The 20,029-nt window shown below is 44.1% G+C and overlaps 1 protein-coding gene across 1 annotated transcript in view; it reads left to right on the top strand.

The window, feature by feature from the left end:
• RNF213 (ring finger protein 213) overlaps nt 1–20,029 on the top strand; it is a 111,167-nt gene that overhangs the window by 85,833 nt on the left and 5,305 nt on the right. The window contains exons 48-65 of the mRNA XM_060135564.1: nt 3,421–3,532; nt 4,111–4,324; nt 4,571–4,770; nt 5,818–5,940; nt 6,745–6,855; nt 7,488–7,727; nt 8,056–8,137; nt 8,965–8,999; nt 10,341–10,435; nt 12,480–12,639; nt 14,491–14,659; nt 14,855–14,869; nt 15,911–16,002; nt 16,763–17,014; nt 18,173–18,305; nt 18,648–18,731; nt 19,147–19,327; nt 19,598–19,799. Of these exons, the coding sequence (XP_059991547.1) occupies nt 3,421–3,532; nt 4,111–4,324; nt 4,571–4,770; nt 5,818–5,940; nt 6,745–6,855; nt 7,488–7,727; nt 8,056–8,137; nt 8,965–8,999; nt 10,341–10,435; nt 12,480–12,639; nt 14,491–14,659; nt 14,855–14,869; nt 15,911–16,002; nt 16,763–17,014; nt 18,173–18,305; nt 18,648–18,731; nt 19,147–19,327; nt 19,598–19,799 (2,500 nt within the window). The remainder of the gene's footprint in view (nt 1–3,420; nt 3,533–4,110; nt 4,325–4,570; nt 4,771–5,817; nt 5,941–6,744; nt 6,856–7,487; nt 7,728–8,055; nt 8,138–8,964; nt 9,000–10,340; nt 10,436–12,479; nt 12,640–14,490; nt 14,660–14,854; nt 14,870–15,910; nt 16,003–16,762; nt 17,015–18,172; nt 18,306–18,647; nt 18,732–19,146; nt 19,328–19,597; nt 19,800–20,029) is intronic.

Raw genomic sequence — 20,029 nt, 5'->3', positions numbered from 1 at the left:
AGTCGGGAGTCAAGAATCTGCGGTTCTCATCTCAATTCCACAGCTACAAAGTTTTGTGGTCTTTTGGATGATAAGTTAGACTCTCCCCTCACCCTGCTTGCCCTTGATGTTGTCTAAGTTTTGCTTCAGCTCTTAAGTTTCTCTGATTCTATAAATGGACAGAGAAGTCCATATGGTGCTTCAGCTCAATGGTCTTGTCAAATTATGCTATTTTAGAAAATTCTTAGGAAGCTGATCTGTAGGGGGCTTCCCTGGTGGCACAGTGGTTAAGAGTCCGCCTGCCAATGCAGGGGACACGGGTTCAAGCCCTGGTCCGGGAAGATCCCACATGCTGCAGAGCAGCTAAGCCCGTGCACCACAACTACTTGAGCCTGTGCTCTAGAGCCCGCGAGCCACAACCACTGAGCCCACGTGCCACAACTACTGAAGCCTGTGTGCCTAGAGCCCGTGCTCCACAACAAAAGAAGCCACTGCAATGAGAAGCCTGCGCACCGCAACAAAGAGTAGCCCCTGCTTGCCACAACTAGAGAAAGCCCATGCACAGCAACAGAGACCCAACACAGCCAAAAATGAAAGAAAGAAAGAGAGAGAGAGAGAAAGAAAGCTGATCTGTATTTAGAGGTTCTTTTGGAAGATACTCAGTATCCCTAGCCTGTGTTCTGACTTGATAGAGTACACCTTGAGGTGATGGCAAAATCAAGATGCTGTAAGAAAAGTTCCAATAGAAACAACTGTTTCTAACTTAAATGTCTGAAAGGTGACTCAGGATGGAGATTAGATTTACATTTAAGCATGGATCTGCTGCAGCCTTGTCCACGGGCATTTTATTTTGCTTCTATTTTTTCCCCCCATTATTTGTGAAATAGTTTTTTCAAACAGGATTCCTGGAGGATTTTCAAATAAAATACTCTTAAAATACATTTTCTTACAGAACTAGTATCTTACTGTACCTGAAAATGGCTTTTAAGGCATACATGGAAAGAATTGACTTGAGATGTGAGAAGAGCCTCTTTTGATATTCTGTGATTTTTATTAATTTTGGTAAATGTGTGAAATCTGTATTCATTTGAATCTCTTTGCTTAGAGAAAGGGAACAGTATCATCAACATGCATACCTCTTGACATATAGTGTAGACACATTAACATGAGTACAAACAATGCTTAAAGGTAAACACTTTGTTTTGAAATATTTAGAGAGTAAAGTTTACAGAACTGATTTTGAAATAAAAATCTTGAGACATAAAACACAATTTAAAAATCTGCATTGTCTTTCCCTGGGTTGAGAAATACGTGTGTCGTTGCTTTTGTGATTCGAGTATTTTCATGTATTAAGAATCAGTCAGGGGCTTCCCTGGTGGTGCAGTGGTTAAGAATCCGCCTGCCAGTGCAGGGGGCATGGGTTCGATCCCTGGTCAGGGAAGATCCCACATGCCACGGAGCAACTAAGCCCGTCTGAGCCTGGGCTCTAGAGCCTGCGAGCCACAACTACTGAGCCCACGCACCTAGAGCCCGTGCTCCGCAACAAGAGAAGCCCCTGCAATGAGAAGCCCGCTCACCGCAACTGGAGAAAGCCCATGTGCAGCAATGAAGACCCAACGCAGCCAAAAAGAAAAAAAAATCACTCAGACCAGACTTAGACATACTTTGTGGAAATGCAGGCATCCATTCTTTAGGCAGACCTGTGTGGGGGACAACATTGATGAGACTGCAAATAACACTAAGATATTATCTGGCTTTTTCAACATGTTGATATTTGCACTGATGTTACTAAAGTAATGAAGGGTGAATGTGGTAGCATCTTAGCATGAGGAAAACCCCAGTATTGGCCATTGTTTCCGTCACCACCAACCACATATAGTTTTTTAAAATGCCAATTTCACTTAATGTCCTTGACGAAGCTATAAAAATTCTTAATTTTACTAAATCTCCACCTTCGAGGATATGACTTTTTAATATTCTGTTGAAATGAGAGATACACACAAAGCACTCCGGCTGCACACCAAGGTACAGGATTATCTCAAGGAAAATCACTCATGCGGTTTTTGAGTTACATGCTAACTTGGCTGCTTTTTTTGTGGAATACCACTTGTACTTGAAAGAATGACTGACAAACAACACTTATTCATACTTGGGCATTTGGCAGGTGTTTTCTTAAAACCAAGGGATGTGAGGCTGTCACATCAAGGAAGAGAACTGATGGTTTTGTTGCTAATGATAAAATTCAAGCTTTTAAGCAAATATTAAAATTTTGGCGGGAATTCCCTGGTGGCCCAGTGGTTAGGGCTCCACGCTTTCATTGCCAAGGGCCTGGGTTCAATCCCTGGTTGGGGAACTAAGATCCTGCAAGCCATGCAGTGTGGCCAAAAAAAAAAATACATTTTTTAAAAATTAAAATAAAAATTTGGAAAACCTGTATCCTCCACCGGGAGCCTATCAGCTTTCTAATACTTACAGACCTTTTGATGATAATGAATGTGAGGTTTTTTAAAATATATCATAAAATTAAAATGTGTCAACATTTGCCAGATCTGCACAGCTCAGTGGACCGGTATTTTTGAAGTGACTGATGCTTGATGTCAGAGAATTTTGCATTGATCAAAAAGAAATCCATTTGAAGTGCAAGGCAGACCATTTGATTTTAATGTAATTGACTATGAAACGTGCATTGATAGGGTTTCAGATTGCACATTGCAACTAACCTTTAGAAAGTATCATTTATCAAGTTTTGGTGTAGTGTCAAAGGAGAATATTCACGGTTACCTGAAAAGGCTACTAAAATATTTCTCCCTTTTCCAGCTACATAATGTGTGAGACCAGATTTTTCCTCATATAACTCAATATAGTGCAACCAATTAGAAGCAGAAGCAGATTTGAGAATCTAGTGAACTTCTGTTAAGCCAGGTGTTAAAGAGATTTGCAGGAATGAAAAACAGTACCCCTCTTCTTACTAATGAATTTTTGTTTTGGAAAAGCTTTTTAAAAATATTATTTATGTTAATATGTAATGAGTTTCGTATGGTTATTTTTAATGAATTGATAAATATTTTCAATTTTTTTCAGTTTTAATTTCGAATACTGTAAATATCAGTAGATGTAATCCACAGAAACAAAAGCTCTCTGGGGTTCTCAATAATTTTTAAGTCTGTAAAGGAGTCTTGGAGCCAAAAAGTTTGAGAACAGCTAGTCTAAAATAGGGAATTTTATATTCCTCCAAGTTGGTGCTAGAATATTTTTCATAAAATCGTGTTACAAACTATACATACACATGTATGTATGTGTATATATATATAATTATACAGGGAGGGGGGATGGGTAACAGGCAAATAGATACATACATACATACCTTTTTTCTTTTTTTTTTTTTGGCAAAATGAGTTTCCAGACCTGAACTAACCAGGTATAATATTTCTCCTTCCAAAGCTTCCGTGACGTGAAGGATTATATTCAGGCTTATTTGTCCCAGTTGGAAAAGAAACCGTTCCTGGCTGAAGATAAAGCTGAATTGTATGTGCTCTTTAGCAGCTGCCTGGAGGTAAGCTGATTATCACCTCCCTGCATTTCTTTTTCAAACTCTCCAAACCATGTGGTTTATGTGATGGAATAGTGTTTTTCTGAAAATTTACAGAATATAAATTAGGTGGTAACATTAACAGATGCTCTGCTCCATGCAGGGGAAAAAAAGTTTGAAAAACGTTGCTTCTGCCCTCAGCAGTTGTATATATTGGCATTTATGCGCACGTGCATGAGGGGGAAAAAAGAAGCATAGAAGAATATGCCACCAGAGTTGTCTCCAGGTGGTGAGATTGTGAATACTTTTAATTTTTATTCTCTTCATATTTTTGTTACTTCCAAAAATCTTACAGTGCATATGAAAAAATAATATTAGATAATAAAATCTTTCATCATAGCTTTTCTTTTTCCCCTCCTTCTTGCCCCTAAAATAAAAAGGGGTATTAGTTTTCCATGATTCAAAAAATGTACACTCAAACCCACAACACTATTCTTTATCCTTCCTGCATTCTCCACGACCAGACTGTGGAAATTTCGAAGGTGGGAGACTCGCAAATAAAAAAGAATAATATCCTTTCTTTCTGGTTCTATGTTCCCTAGGATTCAATACATGAGAAGAATAATACTTTCTTCATGAGGGATGAATCGAAATACCTAAGAGAGGAAGGCCAGTTCCTTAAGACGTACCGACCAGTGGGATGCAGCCAAGAGCCCGCTGGCGAGGCCTCGGTGGAGTATCTGCAGGAGATGGCCCGCATCCGCCTCTGTCTTGACAAGGCTTCTGAGATCCTCTCTGAGCTTCAGGACGGCTCAGGCAGGTCTTCTTCCCAAACTTTCTTGACCACAGGCCGGGAGCCCCCATGATCTAGAAATTCAGGAAGTGTGGGAAGCTGGTTCTTGGAGTAATACTGGTCTGTACCATGTCCCCTTTCTTCTAGATTAGTTCTTTCACTGTGAATTCCTAAAGGGGAGGCCCCAGAGCTCTTACTAGCCTCTGTTCCAGACAGTTAACTAACAAATACCCTCAGCCGTCACTCAGCGTTTCTCGTTGGCTCTGCAGAGATGGCGGAGGAGAAGCGTCGCTACCTGCGGCAGGTGGAGCACTTCTGTGCCCGGGTCCAGAATGACTGGTACCGAGTATACCTGGTGAGGAAGCTCACTAGCCAGCAGGGGATGGAGTTTGTGCAGAGCCTCTCCAGACAGGGCCATCCGGCCCACTGGGTGTTTCCCAGGGGAGTCATTGCACAGCAGGTAAGAAGGGTGGTCCCAGCAGCCCCTGTGCTGTCTCAGCTCCGCTGCCCGCCCCCCAACCCCAGGAGCGGGGCTGCTGCTTCTCCATTCCTCCCTGACCTTCTCCCACACCCATCACGGAAAATGCGTGCATCTGTTCTGGTCTTCTCCTCTGTCTCTGTGCTTCAGTTGATTGACCCAGCTCGTGATCACATTTAGACTGCCTGCCTAGGGGAAAGATATGTGTGTGCGTGCGTGTGTATGTGTGATGTGTTTGTCACCTACCTGCACAGCATATGTAGATATCACTTCTGATAGAGTTTGACACAGGGAAAGCAAAAGAATGATTCTGTGGCTTTGGCTTTTAGCAGATTGAAAGTCATTCAGCCAGGGATTTCCCTGGTGATGCAGTGGTGAGGACTCCATGCTCCCAATGCAGGGGGCCCGGATTCGATCCCTAGTCAGGGAACTAGATCCTACATGCATGCCGCAACTGAGAGTCTGCATGCCGCAACTAAGAATCTGCACGCCACAGCTAAGACCCGGCACAACCAGATAAATAAATAAATATTTTTTTAAAAAATCCTTCAACTTTCAGAATAAGCCCTTTTTATCCTTGGCAGGCGAGATAGGAAAGGACTAAGGATGACAGAGTTGCAGCCATTTTGGCTTCAGGGCTGCTCAGTGGTCCTTTCCTAGTGCTCAGAAATGAATGAATTTTTACTGTCCTGGAGTTACAAAAATGGCACTAAAGATCCTGGCTTTTTGTTTGCTCCCAACTGGAGCTTAGGGCTAACGTATTGAAGTCCTTTGGTGCTCTACTCTGAGTGCAGAAGGAAAGCAGCCACAAGATCACCTCCCCCAGATTTTCACCCACTCCTCGCTCTTCATCTATTGAGGAGGTGCTTCCCAAACAGCAGTGGGATGTCATGCCTCAGTCTGGACCCGGAAACTGGGTTCAGCTGCCTTTAAACCTCTTATGATTGCCTGGTCCCTTTACCTATCAAGAAGCTTCTTTCCTAAGCATTCCTCACACTGTCCCCACCATGATTAACCCCTGTGTTCCTGGGGTTGCAGAAGGATCATACAGGCCAGATGGATCAGTATCTGGTGCATGGGGACAGCTACAAGGCTCTCCGCGATGCACTGGGCAAAGCCATTCTGGAGTGCAAGCCCCTGGCCATTGAGACTGCTCTGGAGGTATGTTGGACTGGGGGACTGCTCTGCGTACACAGTGGCCCCTCAGAGCCTAAGTCTTGTCTTGTTGGTGTCAAATGATGCAGCGAAAGAGGCCCCACAGGGTGACATGCTGCATCAGAAGTCTTATGCTCACGGCCTCACGGGCTCGCCTGGCAAACAGGGGAGCATCAGTGGTTGATTTGGGGTGGCGGGTTTGCACGAGGCCACCGGCACCTCCTTTCTGATTCATTTATGTCCATTACTTTCTTTGAGACCCTGCTAAAAAGTCACTTCCTCCAAGATTCTTCTGCTCTGACATGTGATGGCACAGGAAGCAAAACCTGTATCTGTGTAGCCTCATAATTCCCATAGAGGTGTATGCATGTGTTTATTTTAATAGATACAGGGTTTTTAGAATCTAATCTTTCAATTGTTCTGGTCATGTTTCCCTTTTTGAGTCCTTGTTTACCCTGGCATTTTGCTGGGAAAAGAAGAAATAAGTATCTTATCTCTGCTCAGGAAAAGTTTCTAGGACCAGTGAAGTAGTCAGAAAGAGAACAGGTGGTGATCTCTGTTACCTCTGTTGTAAGCTATCTGATAAATATGCATTGAGTTTAATATGAGAATGTTTATGAACAGTTGTTTTTCCAGAAGATGGTCCTTGAGGTGCAGGGTCCCAGGCGCCCAGGGTCTTGGGAAAGGCTCCCTCAACCTCTCCCCAAGGGTTAAGGGCTGATCTCATTTCATATTCATATACGAATCACATGGGATTCTGGCCCTGAGCTAGATTTTTTAAAGTCTCACTTGATATCCTTGCTTTTTCAGGCCTGCAGGAGCCCCACAACTCAGCAGGCTGCCCACCTAATGTTAGCACTTTTTAGAGAGGTCACGACTTTGTACAGATCGCACAGTGCAAACCTCCATCCTAAGCCACAGGTGAGTATCAGCCTTCAGGGCTGTGTTCATAGTCTCATAATTTGGAGGGACTTTTTGAATAGAGGTAAAAGTCACAAAGACCAGTTATGCCCCCAATTTTTAAAATTCTAGGATTGGGGTTTCCAGCCTTCTTATGTGGAGCAACTACTTTCTGTTTCATCCAAAGCTTTTAGAGTAACAGTTAAAACACAGTCAAGAACATAAGATAATGTTTTCCAAAATTATGAAAACTAGTGCTTGGGTATGTGGTTTCTGTGTTTGTAGAGGAGAATTCTCTTCTCCAGATAATTTCCCTTCAAACAGCAACCATTTAGCCATTCTAACCTTGATTTTTAAAAAAAAAATCAAAGTTATTTTAATGCAAAAAACTTTATCTATTTATTTATTTATTTTTGGCTGTCCCACTCACCTTGCGGGGATCTTAGTTCCCCAATCAGGGATTGAACCTGCGCCCTCAGCAGTGAAAGCATGAAGTTCTAACCACTGGACCACCAGGGAATTCCCCTTAACCTTGATATTTGATAGGTATTTGCAATCAAAAATGTATGAGTGACATAAGAGCAAACCTTTGGTTTTCTCTCACTATTCACATGATATTCTGCTTTGTTGTATTTTCATTTCTTTCCTGTCAGCAATGTGAGGCTATGAAGAAATTCATTGAGGAAAGAAAGACCTTGTCTCCTGATATGAGACGTTTTGCAATATCCCTTGTGAACAATGAACTACCCCTGCTGAGGACGGGTCCTGGGGACAACAGCCTTGAAGGGACAGTAATAGAAATGGCTATTCATGTTGCAACCATCCTTCTCTGTGGACAAAGCAAAGTCTTGGAACCCCTAAAGAATTTGGCCTTCTCCCCAGAACTCATGGCGGTAAGATTGGGATATGATTGCATCTGCGTTCACAGGAAAAACTTTAGAGACCCAGCCGGTACCTCAGAAACTGTTGAACCTGTTTATCTTCTAGATTCTCCATCTGCCTCTGTCTCACTTGACCCTTTAGTCCACAATGATGGTGAAAAACTTGCCTTGCCCTTTGTTATCTCACAGGGAGCTATTCTGTGTTCTTCATAGAGAGTTTTTTAGGTCAAGAAGAAAGAAAATCAAGGTCACATTCTTACTCGAGGCCTCTTGCTGATCAGTGACAGCCCATCGATATGCTCACTTAGCTAAAGCCAGCCCCGCTCTTTTGACTTTTCAGAATGCCTTTCTTCCAACGATGCCTGAAGACTTGCTTGCTCAAGCTAGGAAGTGGATGGGTCTGGAAGGAGTCCACTGGTACAGTAAGTGTTGGCCTGAGGTGGAATCCCACTCCTGAGCTTTGAAGAGCATCCTAAAACCACATGAGACATTGTTATAGAATTGGGGTCCACGGGTTTGTCCCTGAAGGTCCTTATGTGCTTACCTCCTTCTGCCGTGGTTGCCTTTGCAGAACAAGAACAGCTTGCAGGAACTGGTACCCTGCTGACTGTGGATGAGCCAGATTATTTTTTTCTTAGTCACAGGGAGAGGGTCTTTTAGGGTGCACTTCTGTTCCCTGGAATATGCCCTTTGGGGGGAAGGGGGTGCTGGGAACCACATGAGAGGCTCAGTCAAGGGCCAGCTCACAATACAGCCACATTTTTGACCCAAAGATAGTTCTTTTAGAAATATAGAACTGAAGGAGAAAATAATATAACCCATGACTTTATGTAAATTTTGTTGTTGCCTTGAGTAGATGATCTTTTAAAACTAGTTTTAAAAGTTGTTATAAAACCTGCTCATAGCAAAAGGAAAAAATCAAAGAGAGTGAATAGGCGGGTATAAAATACTATCCACCCTGCCTCCAAAAGTAAACCCTGGTATGAACCTGTAATCTAGTTTCTCTTTGCTTTGTGAAATTAAACACAGACATTATTTTTCAGTGATACTGGTTGAGCTCCTGGTATGTGTCAAATATCTAATGAGTTCTAATATCTAGCAAAGTTCAAGATTTCTGGTAATGTGCTTGGGAAATCAGGTCCACGTCAGCATTTGGTTAGACCAGAGAGGAGGGAGTTAGCTTTCCCTTTTAACCGTGGGTCATTAGGTGAAACCTCATCAGCCAACATATGTCTTGTTCTTTTAACAGCATGTCCCAATGGTCACGCGTGCTCTGTAGGCGAGGTGAGTCTCGGTATTCAGGGTAGGGTTTGGGGGGTTCAAAATGTGTGTTCCTCCGGGTCTGAGGAGGGGAGCTGTGGAGGAGGAGGATGGATAATGAGGGTCTGGACCTTTTGGGAGAACATAGACTCATTTTGCCGGCTATTCTAGGTATTACGACTAAACATCCAAATGGTACTAAGGTTTTCCAGCCAGGGTTTCTCAGTCTCAGCCCTGTGGACATAACGCCTTATTGTGGGGCTGGCCTGGGCATTGTTGGATGTTTAGGAGCATTCCTGGCTTCAACTCACCAGATGGCAGTAGTATCCCATCTCACACAGTGTGACAAACAAAACTGCCTCCATACATTGCCAAATGTCCCTTGAAAGACAAAACTACAGGACAGGAACCACTGCTGGCCATCCTTCCTGGCCACTGCATCACAAGATCAGTGACACGGGTCTTTATGTGACAACAAAGTGTTGACTAGACCGTAGGCTGGATTACTGTCCCAGGGAGGAGATAGGGTCTAGATACCAAAGGATAGGAAAATGAGACACACATCTTGTAAGCCCGTTGGGGGAAGATCTGTGTATTGTTCATCTCTGAATCCCAAAGCGTCAACCAGGGCCCTTCATAGTGTCATCCATCCTTGCTCAGAACAGGCTATTGAATTGAAACAGACAAATGTTATTTAATAAATAAATAAGCGACCTGGAGGATAAACCTGATATATGCATTTTACTTTATCTTTCTGAGCTTCTCACTTACTTGTCTGTGAAACAGGATTAAAATAGATTCTTCCTAAAACTGCTCCTGAAATTCTGTGGTCTGGGAACCTGAGACTGGTTTGGTTTGTGAAAGACTGTTATTCAGTGTATGTAGTAGCACACAATCTGATTTTGAAAAATGAGCCTTTGGAAGTAGTGAATCATATGGTTACATTTTTTTAAAATAAAAAAGTCCAAATGGCGTTAGGGAAATCAGTTTGGAAGCTGCTATAGTATTCCTGGTGTTAGATAGTGAAGCAGTAAGGCCAGTGTGATAGGTGGGGGAATGAATGGAAAACAGTGATGAATATGAGAAAGGAGGATTGAGTTTTATATATTTGTCTATAAAGTGACTATTTAGGAATAAAACTTAAATTGTCTCTATTTTTTAAAAGTCTATATTTGCCCACATACAACATAGTTGGCATGGAGTGCCTGCCCTGTCTCCCAGGGCTCCTGTAGCCCCACCTGACACACACATATGCTAAAGGAAGCAATCGTAGTGGCGTCCGCTACCTCCTGTGGTAAGTATGTGCTCATTTGCACGATGGCATTTGTCCAAACTGAGCCGGGGTCTCATTTGTGTTTATCCTAGTGTGGCTTGCCGATGGAACAGAGCTTTTGTATTGACTGTGGTGTTCCAGTTGGAGGGATTAATCACAAACCAAAGGATGGATTTCATGTTATCGAGTACGTAAGATTTTATCTCCTTTCTAAGTAGTCAAACCATGGGCTTTGGGGCTGTTTCTGTTCCAGCTGATAAATCAATACTAAATATAGTATCAATTACTATTGTACATTTGGACCTGGGTCTTGTTGATATCAACGCCAAGGTCCCTGTGGTCATTCAGTAGTGAGGCATTTGATCTGTCATTGGCTAACTGGGCTCTTAATGCAAAGCAGACCACGCGTTAATACTTATTAATACTTGTTAATTCAGATGTCTTCCATCTGAATCTTGGGCACAACCCCTGTAGAAATTGCTTGACATAAACAGGTGACCAATTTCAGAGGCACATTTAAGTCTGTCACTTATAAACTCTCTTAGCTTACTCTTTTTTCCCCCAGAAAAATAGAGGAGACATAGTCAATCTTATCAAATACTTCAGAATCCAGCTAAAAATCTGATCTCATAATCCCACACTTGCTCATGAGATGAGTATGGTTATACATGCTCCCTTAATAGGAGGTGTGACCTCTCTACGTTCATCATATATTCTAGCTCTTTTAGTGCTGTTGCAGTTTAAAATATGCTAATCTGTTATCTCCATAAACTATCAGAATGTCTTCGAATCTTCAGTAGCTTTGCAACTGAATGTACCCATCACACTATACCTCCCATCTGGGTGTGATGCCAAATCCTTTGCCAGACCTTGGATCCCAGTTTTTGATTTGGGAAAAGGAGAACAGTGTGTACATATTCCCATGGTAATGTCAGCCGTTCCAAACTCTTACTGTCCTTTGCCCGCCTGCTCCCCCGATCCCCCACAATGATTCAGTGGAAGAAGCGGGTCCAGACCTCCATCCTGACACTTGGCCCCAGGACTAGCACAAACAGCCATTTTTTTATGCTTTCAAAAATTTTTGGCTGTGTTGGGTCTTCGTTGCTGCACGCGGACTTTCTCTAATTGTGGCGAGCGGGGGCTACTCTTTTTTTTTTTTTTTTTTTGCGGTACGCGGGCCTCTCACTGTTGTGGCCTCTCCCGTTGCGGAGCACAGGCTCCGGACGCGCAGGCTCAGCGGCCACGGCACACGGGCACAGCCGCTCCGCGGCATGTGGGATCCTCCCGGACCAGGGCACGAACCCGTGTCCCCTGCATCGGCAGGCGGACTCTCAACCACTGCGCCACCAGGGAAGCCCCCTTGTGGGGGCTACTCTTCATTGCGGTGTGCGGGCTTCTCATTGCGGTGGCTTCTCTTGTTGTGGAGCACGGGCTCCAGGTGCGCGGGCTTCGGTAGTTGTGATGCGTGGGCTCAGTATTTGTGACGCACAGGCTTTGTTGCTCCGTGGCATGTGGGATCTTCCCAGACCAGGGATTGAACCCGTGTACCCCCCATTGGCAGGCGGATTCTTAACCACTGCACCACCAGGGAAGTCCTTCAAAGTTATTATTATTTTTTAATTGAAGTATAGTTGATGTACAATATTATATAAGTTATAGGTGTACAATCTAGTGATTCACAATTTTAAAGGTTATACTCCATTTATAGTTATTATAAAATATTGGCTATCTTCTCTGTATTGTACAATATATCCTTGTAGCTTATTTTATACATAATAGTTTGTACCTCTTGACGCCCTACCGTTATACTGCCCCTCCTCCCTTCCCTCTCCCCACTGGCAACCACTAGTTTCACAAACAACCACTTTACACTGTTGTGGGCTTTTAGTCAGCCAGAAAGGTCAGTCTATAAAGAAGAAGACTCTTAGGACAGTGGTCTAGGACTTCTCTGGTGTTCCAGTGGTTAAGATGCCATGTTTCCACTGCAGGGGGCATGGGTTCAATCCCTTGTCAGGGAAGTTCCACATGCCGCATGGTGTGGCCCCCCGCAGAAAAAAAAAATCTTCTAATATAGGAAAGTAGTCTAGGCTTAGTAGAATATGTAATTTAACATTGTTTTCTTCAAAACTCTGAACCTGGTCTCCAGGTCCTAAGAATGGGAAGTGTGCCCCCAGAGCTGAGAAGAAATGGTGATCTTCAGCCTTCACCCTGTCTTCTCTTGTCCTTTCCAGAAACAAGATGGACAGAACTCAGACTGGCCACGTGCTGGGAAACCCACCACTGAGAGGCGAGGCCATGGTATCTGACCGAGAGCTGTCCCCAGTGGTCTTCCTTCTCATCCGGCTACTCACTCATTTAGCTATGCTTTGGGGAGCCACCCAAAGTCCCCAGGTAGAGCATTGTACTGCCCAACCATGTGTTTAGTTTCTACAGTAATTTTTTTCACGGTGAATCCTTTTGTCTAAAAAGTCCTAGCCAGTTCTTGGGAAGGCCCTGCAGGGTCCTGCTTGGTTTCATTGTGACTAACCCCTTTCCCGCTCCAGAGTTCTCTGATTTTGCCCCTTGAAACACAAGACTACTTCCTAGGTTTGAATGCTGTGACGTTTGTGTGTTGTGCCCTTACTGACATCAGAGGCAGAAACTATTTAGGAAGTATGGGGAAGATCTGAGTGGCAGAGTGCTTGGGTGAGGGAAAAGAGATTAATGAATTGGTCCACTTCTTCCTTTCAGAGAGTATGAATGTACTGCTTCTCTGATAACTAAGTATCCTTAGCTAGGATACTTGGTAGAAATAAGTAACTGTTTTCTTACTCCTCTTTGAAGGTCCAATCTGTGGTTCTAGGTGTTCTCATTCATTAGAATATTACTGGCAATAGTAACACACAAGGAATGCTTTACAATATAAAACAAATCTTGTTAGCTTACATTTATTAGTGCATGTAGGTCCGGATGAAACATGTTGAAGCCTGGTATGAATTCTTTTTTTTTTTCCATAGAAGGCATAAGGTTTATTCTAAAAGTAACTTGTTGAAAGTTTAAAAAAGGAAATAATTGTAAAAGATAACCAGCAGGGTGATATTAATACGACCTCAAGCTAACTGTATATGATACCAATTCTTTACTTTGACAATTAGATGGATATCGAACATTAGAATTAAAACACTTAATATGAAAATACTTTATTTTTAAATTTTTATTTATTTATTTATTTTTGGCTGTGTTGGGTCTTCGTCGCTGCACAAGGGCGTTCTCTAGTTGCGGCGAGCGGGGGCTACTCTCCGTTGTGGTGCGCGGGCTTCTCATTGCGGTGGCTTCTCTTGTTGCGGAGCACGGGCTCTAGGCACGTGGGCTTCAGTAGTTGTGGTGCGTGGGCTCACTAGTTGTGGCTCATGGGCTCTAGAGTGCAGGCTCGGTAGTTGTGGTGCACGGGCTTAGTTGCTCCGTGGCATATGGGATCTTCCCAGACCAGGGCTCGAACCTGTGTCCCCTGCATTGGCAGGTAGATTCTTATCCACTCCGCCACTGGGGAAGCCCTGAAAATATTTTAGAAAGTTTAATTAAAATCAAAATTGAAATAAAAAATTTAGCATTATTTAAACTATTTTGGTCTGAATTTTTAATTGTCATTCTTATAATTTGTACTTCGACTTTTAAATTTTAATAAACATTTAAAATGTTTAATAAATTATTTAAAATAGTTGAAAAAATAAAAAGTTCTAGCCACTTCTTGTCGATTTCAAATACGTCATTGTTACCTAATGCAAAACATAATATAAAATTCACATATCCTAATTTTTCTCACTGTGGTCTATGGTGGTAAGGGGGAACTACTTGTCAGATTATGTAAAATCAATTTTTAATGAACGGCTCTATGTCTCTGGTCCACACCTGGGAATGGAGAGGCTAAAATAACCATGATTTTACCTGTCTTTGCTGCAGCTCTGGGGAAGAAAGAGAGCAGGCTGCATTTCCTCTAAGTTAATTAACCACGATAGCAAAAAGTTCAGGCTTTGAAAATTCTTTACTTCACACTGAGGATATAGAAGGCACTTGTTTTCAGACTGCGGTCATTTCTGCTCCTGAGCCTTCTCTCGCCACTGCTGTTTGAATCACACTGACATCCCTCCTGGAGACTCTCCTTTGGCTCGGGGCTGGTTCTTCACCCTTCCTGACCTCTCCTGAACTTGCCATCTCCTCCACAAACAAGATCTGGCTTGACATTTTGTCCCCTTGCCCCCACAGGCTTTGATGAACATCATTAAGCCTCCAGTGAGGGATCCAAAAGGGTTTCTGCTGCAGCATATCCAGAGAGACCTGGAGCAGTTAATGAAGATGCTGGGGAGGAGTGCAGATGAGACCGCCAGCGTGGTGCATCTTGTCCTCAGCCACCTCCTCAGAGAGCACGGCCACAGTGAGGAGCCGGGCATGGGGCCGAGGGGCGTGGGGCACGGCCAGCAGAGGAAGCAGCGCACTCGTCCGGACCCCAGAGCGAGAGGAAGGGGAAGCAGGAAGACATGAACCTTCCAGAGAGTGGGGGAGGGGAGGGCCTTTCCATTGATCCCCTGCTGAGTGTGCTCAGAGTGTTAAATGCCAGTGTACTGGGGAGGCTTAAGTTTCAAAAGTCAGCCTCCGTTGTAGTTTACCCACTGTATAGGGAACATATTGTTGTCATCCCAAACAGGTGATGTGTGTTAAAGAAACATCACCATCAGAGAGACTAATGTTTGATAAGCGCTTGGAGCTTGGTCTCTCTGTACATCTGTCCTGTTTTGCGGGGGCAGCATCTGCTTTTCCTAAAAAATACTGCCATTGTGGGCTGACTTAATATATGTCCGTGTCCATAGTTTGTTACATGAAAAAGCAGGCTGTCTATTATGTTCGCTAAGCTAATTTTTCTATTTTAAAATTTAAAATCTACACAGAAAAGAAAAGGTCTGTAAGACAAGTTAGTAAGAGGGTTATCTCTGAGTGGTGGAATTAAGAACAGTTTTGTTTTCTTTTTGCTTATCTGCAAAAATCTTTTAAAATTACCACTGTAATGACAATGTTATTTAAAATAATAACAATAGCAATAAAAAGTTCTGCTACTTTACAAGAAAATCCATTCCCACTTCAGGAGCTTTTTTGCCAGAAGCCAACATCAGTATATATTTTCCATTTAGCAAAACTTTATTTTATTTTAAGCCTCTCATTCTAGTGCAATTTCAAACTAGGTAAGCTCACCCAGTATCATACTGACAAAGTGATCAAATTCTGGAAGCATGCCAACAGTTTCCACAGCACTCTGCATCACGCGGGCATCCACAGGGTCCCGCCTCCATTCTCAAGCCCAGGTGGCAGCAGCTGAGGCAGCTGGTGCTACCACTGGCCACCATTATTTTGCCCCTGGGCTTCTGATTTAAAGTACTGTCCTTTCAGTAATTTTGTTCAGAATGGTTTTAAGATGATAATTATGTGGGTTAGAGTTTTTAGAGTTCTAAGTTTCTTCATGAAGATCATGAGGTTGGTGGTAGCAGCAGGAACCATTTTTAAATGCTGAGATTAATTTAGGAAGATATACCCGCCCCCAACCCCAAAAGGAGCATTATTTCAATTTAACATTTATTTAGTGTTTATGCAGGCTGCTTTTGTTTCTTGGTAACAGACACATTTTTCTTTGTAGGGTCTTTAAATTTTGACGCAGAATTGTCAACCAGAGAAAAGAGGAACAGCTGGGAAAAGCTTGTTGAGACTATTATTCTGCCGGAACTAAAGGTAGGTGATGCATAGCTACAGGGCTACTTTGGGAAAGTGTGGGAGCGTGTTTCCTGGGCCTCTACTGAGTGCTCGGTCTGTTGTCCCTTCTGGAAGTGTCCCTTATTGAAGCCCTAGGCTAAGCCCCAGATTTAGGTTTCTCTATCCGGTCACCCCACCCTCCTGTTGCCCCCACCCCATCCTATCCCCTCCCAAGGCTGGTCAGTGTGTCAGGTTGAGGAATTACTGGGAGTTCAGTGCAGGCAGTAGTTGTCTCTCCGTTACTTTTTACAGCAGAATGTGAGAGCAAGAGGCAGAGAAATAAACCCTGTCAGATAAGAATGTTACTGAGAGTAACTAGGCCGGTCAGGAAATAGAAGTCATCAAGTAAAATAATGGTAATAAAATAAAGGTCTCTGAGGAATTCCCTGGCAGTGGTTCCAGTGGTTAAGACCTTGCCTTCCACTGCACGGGGCACAGGTTTGATCCCTGGTCGGGGAACTAAGATCCCACATGCTGTGTGGCAAGATCAATAAATAAATGAATGAATGAATGAATGAATTAAATATAGGTCTCTGAGACTTGTTCTGTTTGGGAAGATAAAAACTTACAAACAAGGATCACATAAATTATAATAAAAGATGGCAAGTATGAATATTTGATTACGGGCTAAAACGAGGAGGGCGGGTCTCTGAATCTGCCCACTGGTAAGGTCACTAGGTGTCCAGCCTGTCTGCAGTAGCATCTCATTTCCAGATCCCATGTCGCTTTCCTTACCTAGCATCTAGATAAAACCCTCCTGGCGGTGAACACTCGGATCAGCCAAGATGAGCGCATCAGCTCCAATCCTGTGGCCAAAATCGTGTACGGTGATCCAGTGGCCTTCCTGCCCCACCTGCCCCAGAATAGCGTGGTTCACTGCTCTAAGATGTGGAGCTGCAGGAAAAGGATCACCATTGAGAACCTCCAGCACATTGTGGAGCAGAAGAATGGCAAAGAAACAGTACCCGTCCTTTGGAAGTTCCTACAGAAGGTGCGGCTGCCTCTCCGTGAATGCTGCCTACATGTCCCTTGGAGACGTGAAGGCCCCACTCTCATTTAGTCTGATTAGTCCTGAGGATGGGACAGCCATCAGACTACTTTGATTTTTGAATAGAATGTCTCTGGCAGAAGACTCAGGGATAGAGCAGAGATCTCTAGACACATCAATCTATATGAGTTGTTTGAAACATAAAGTCACAGGTGAAATATGTACACGAGTTGGAATTAGCAGGTATCTGTAAAGAACTTGAGGGCCAGCAGGGTCTCTCCCACTCACTCAGCAAGAAAGAATACAATGAAAATGTTTCCTTTGTCTTTTCATCTTCACCCCTGCCCCCAGTGCCTGGAGCAGTTAGTCACCAATGAGTGTCTGTTGAACAAAATAACTCTGAGTTAAGAATGCACAGCCAAAATCAAACAAAGAATCTTCTCTGTTCCTGAACCATTCGGAGTGAGGGTGGTGGTGGGATTGTGGGGAGGAGAGCAGTAAAGTGTGTGTCATATCTTTTAGAACCAGAATTACACACGGTTCCTAACTTTAATCCATTTGAACTTTTATTCTCTACAATAGATTTTCTAATCATTTCCCTCCATGGACCAATATATGCAGTCTAGGAAGAAGTAAGATGACTCAGAAATTTCTGTGGGTCAGTTAATGAAAATGAATTCCCAGTGGGAAGGCCATTGTGTTAATACTGTGATCTGTCACTGATATGCACAGGTCCATTAAAGTGAAGAAGCTTAGGTCCTAGGTCTTCAGAACAACACCGGAATAGCGCCAAGCCTCATTGCCTAAAAGCTTGGTCTTCTTGGTCTCAGCAGCTCCTCTCCACACCTAGCCCATCTCATGGCCTCAAGAGGCTGCTTTCTTTCATCAGCTTCTGGCAAACACATTTGATGTGTCGGCCCTACGGGTTTGTTCCCCAACCTCTAGAGGGTAGAAGAACACTGGCCAACACGTTGTAAGCAGTCACTAGGTACTTGCTGAAAGAATGGTGTGGCCTGTTCCCCATTCTCAAGTATCATTATGTGTCATCATGTAAAATGGCACATTGACCAGATTAAACTACAAATACACATCCTGAGCCAGCCTTGAAGTCTGTTTCCCCAGTACATTAAAAAGTGTTCTTGGCGGTCTTCCCTTCTCTAGGAAGCAGAACTGAGACTGGTGAAATTCTTGCCTGAGATTCTGGCCCTGCAAAGGAATCTAGTGAAACGATTCCAGAATGTTTCAGAAGTTGAATACAGATCCATCAAAAGTTTCATTAGCAGTCACAATTCAGGTAGGTCTCTGCTCTCATAGGGGATCAGGACGATCCCTGTTGTGGTTCAAAAGGATCAGTCCAACTCGGAGACTCCAGTTCAGGGCTAACGTGTGCTCTGTACCCTAAGCTTGTAGCATAAGGCAGTAGGTGCTGTGAATCCCTGGGACACATTAGAGGCTTTTGCCGTAACAGACAAACACCTCCCTCTCTGGTTCCTCAAACTCAGCTTTAGTTTAAACAGCATTTAGAACGTGTTGGTGATGGCATGAAGGTAGGGGTCAAAGAGCAAGTAAGTCTGTTGGTTTGACCTAGACGGGGTAGGTGTTATCTTGGAGTTCTAACAAGTGTTTTGTTTGACAGATGGGCTGAAGCAGTTATCCCAGAACAGAATCATTATCTTTCTGTCGACGTGGAACAAGCTGAGGCGATCGCTGGAGACCAATGGTAAAGTGTCAAATCCCCTTTAACACTAAACATTATAGGAGCACCTCTCTGAAGGCCCTTTCTCTCCAGCCTAACTCTTCTTGTTCCACGTCTGCACAGTGCCGTGCTGTGTGCATCTAATGCTGGATCTGAGGACTCTTGGTGGGGTGTCTGAGATGAGTGCATAACATACCAGGAAGAGCAAACCCTCAGTCCTCTTGAGTCTATAAATACTGTATCAAAAAGGAGTTGAGAACATTTGAAACTTATCAGCACATAAAATAGAGATGGGAAGCAAAAGCACGCCTGGTTCCCAGCTCTGTTCTGTTCTGTTGAGGTGGCTTCTGCGTTGCTCCCACTCCCACCGTGGTGGGCTCCCAGTCCTGATGCTGTGAAAGAAACAGCAGGGAGGTGACTGCCCCTCTGTCATTTAAAGGTGAGATCAAGCTACCTAAAGACTACTGCAGCTGCAACCTTGATCTGGACACTGACTTTGAAGTCATCCTGCCACGCCGCCAGGGCCGGGGCCTCTGCTCCACCGCCTTAGTCAGCTACTTGATTAACTTGCACAACGAAATTGTCTACGCAGTAGACAAGTTCTCCAAGGAAGACAACAGGTGAGCGTGCAGGCCCGCAGCAGGGGACGCCCTTTCAGCCCAGGAAGTCGTTTCTGAGGCGGCACAAGCAGGGAAGCAGGGTCCCCAGGCGTGGGGACAGCGAGCCAGGCTTCAGGTCCTTCTCGAACAAATACCCTTCGGCCACCCTCACAAGTGTCACAGATTTGCATGTCCCTTCATCTGCACAGCCCATGGCAACATCAGACAGGAGCTGACTCCATATCACCAGGCCATGACTGGAGTGCTGAGCTCTATCTATCTGTCCCCCAGCTACTCCGTCGATGCCTCCGAGGTCGCCGACCTGCACGTTATCAGCTACGAAGTGGAGCGGGACTTGATTCCACTAATTCTCTCCAACTGCCAGTACCACGTGGAGCAGGGCGGGGAGACCTTGCAGGAGTTTGACCTGGAGAAGATCCAGCGCCAGATCATCAGCCGCTTCCTGCAGGGCAAGCCCAGGCTAACCCTTAAGGCAAGGCTGACCTGCTGTATTTACATGGTGGTGGTCGGTGTGTCTGTTTTGCAAAAGTTGCCCTGAGTGTGGCTTTGATCACAGTGGTTTCAAAGTGAGGAGGGACCAACGGACCCTTCTTCCACACCCCCAGTGTCCATGACCAGCCCTGCCACTGGGGCTGACGGCTCTCCGGAGCTGTCTATGCATCTGGATCCACACATTACCCCAAGGGTGTCTGCAGGTCTCAA

The sequence above is a fragment of the Lagenorhynchus albirostris genome, chromosome 20, assembly GCF_949774975.1.
Source record: "Lagenorhynchus albirostris chromosome 20, mLagAlb1.1, whole genome shotgun sequence".
NCBI classification, from domain to species: Eukaryota; Metazoa; Chordata; class Mammalia; order Artiodactyla; family Delphinidae; genus Lagenorhynchus; species Lagenorhynchus albirostris.
Note: the sequence above shows the minus strand (reverse complement) of the source record. Positions and strands in the feature narration are given on the sequence as shown.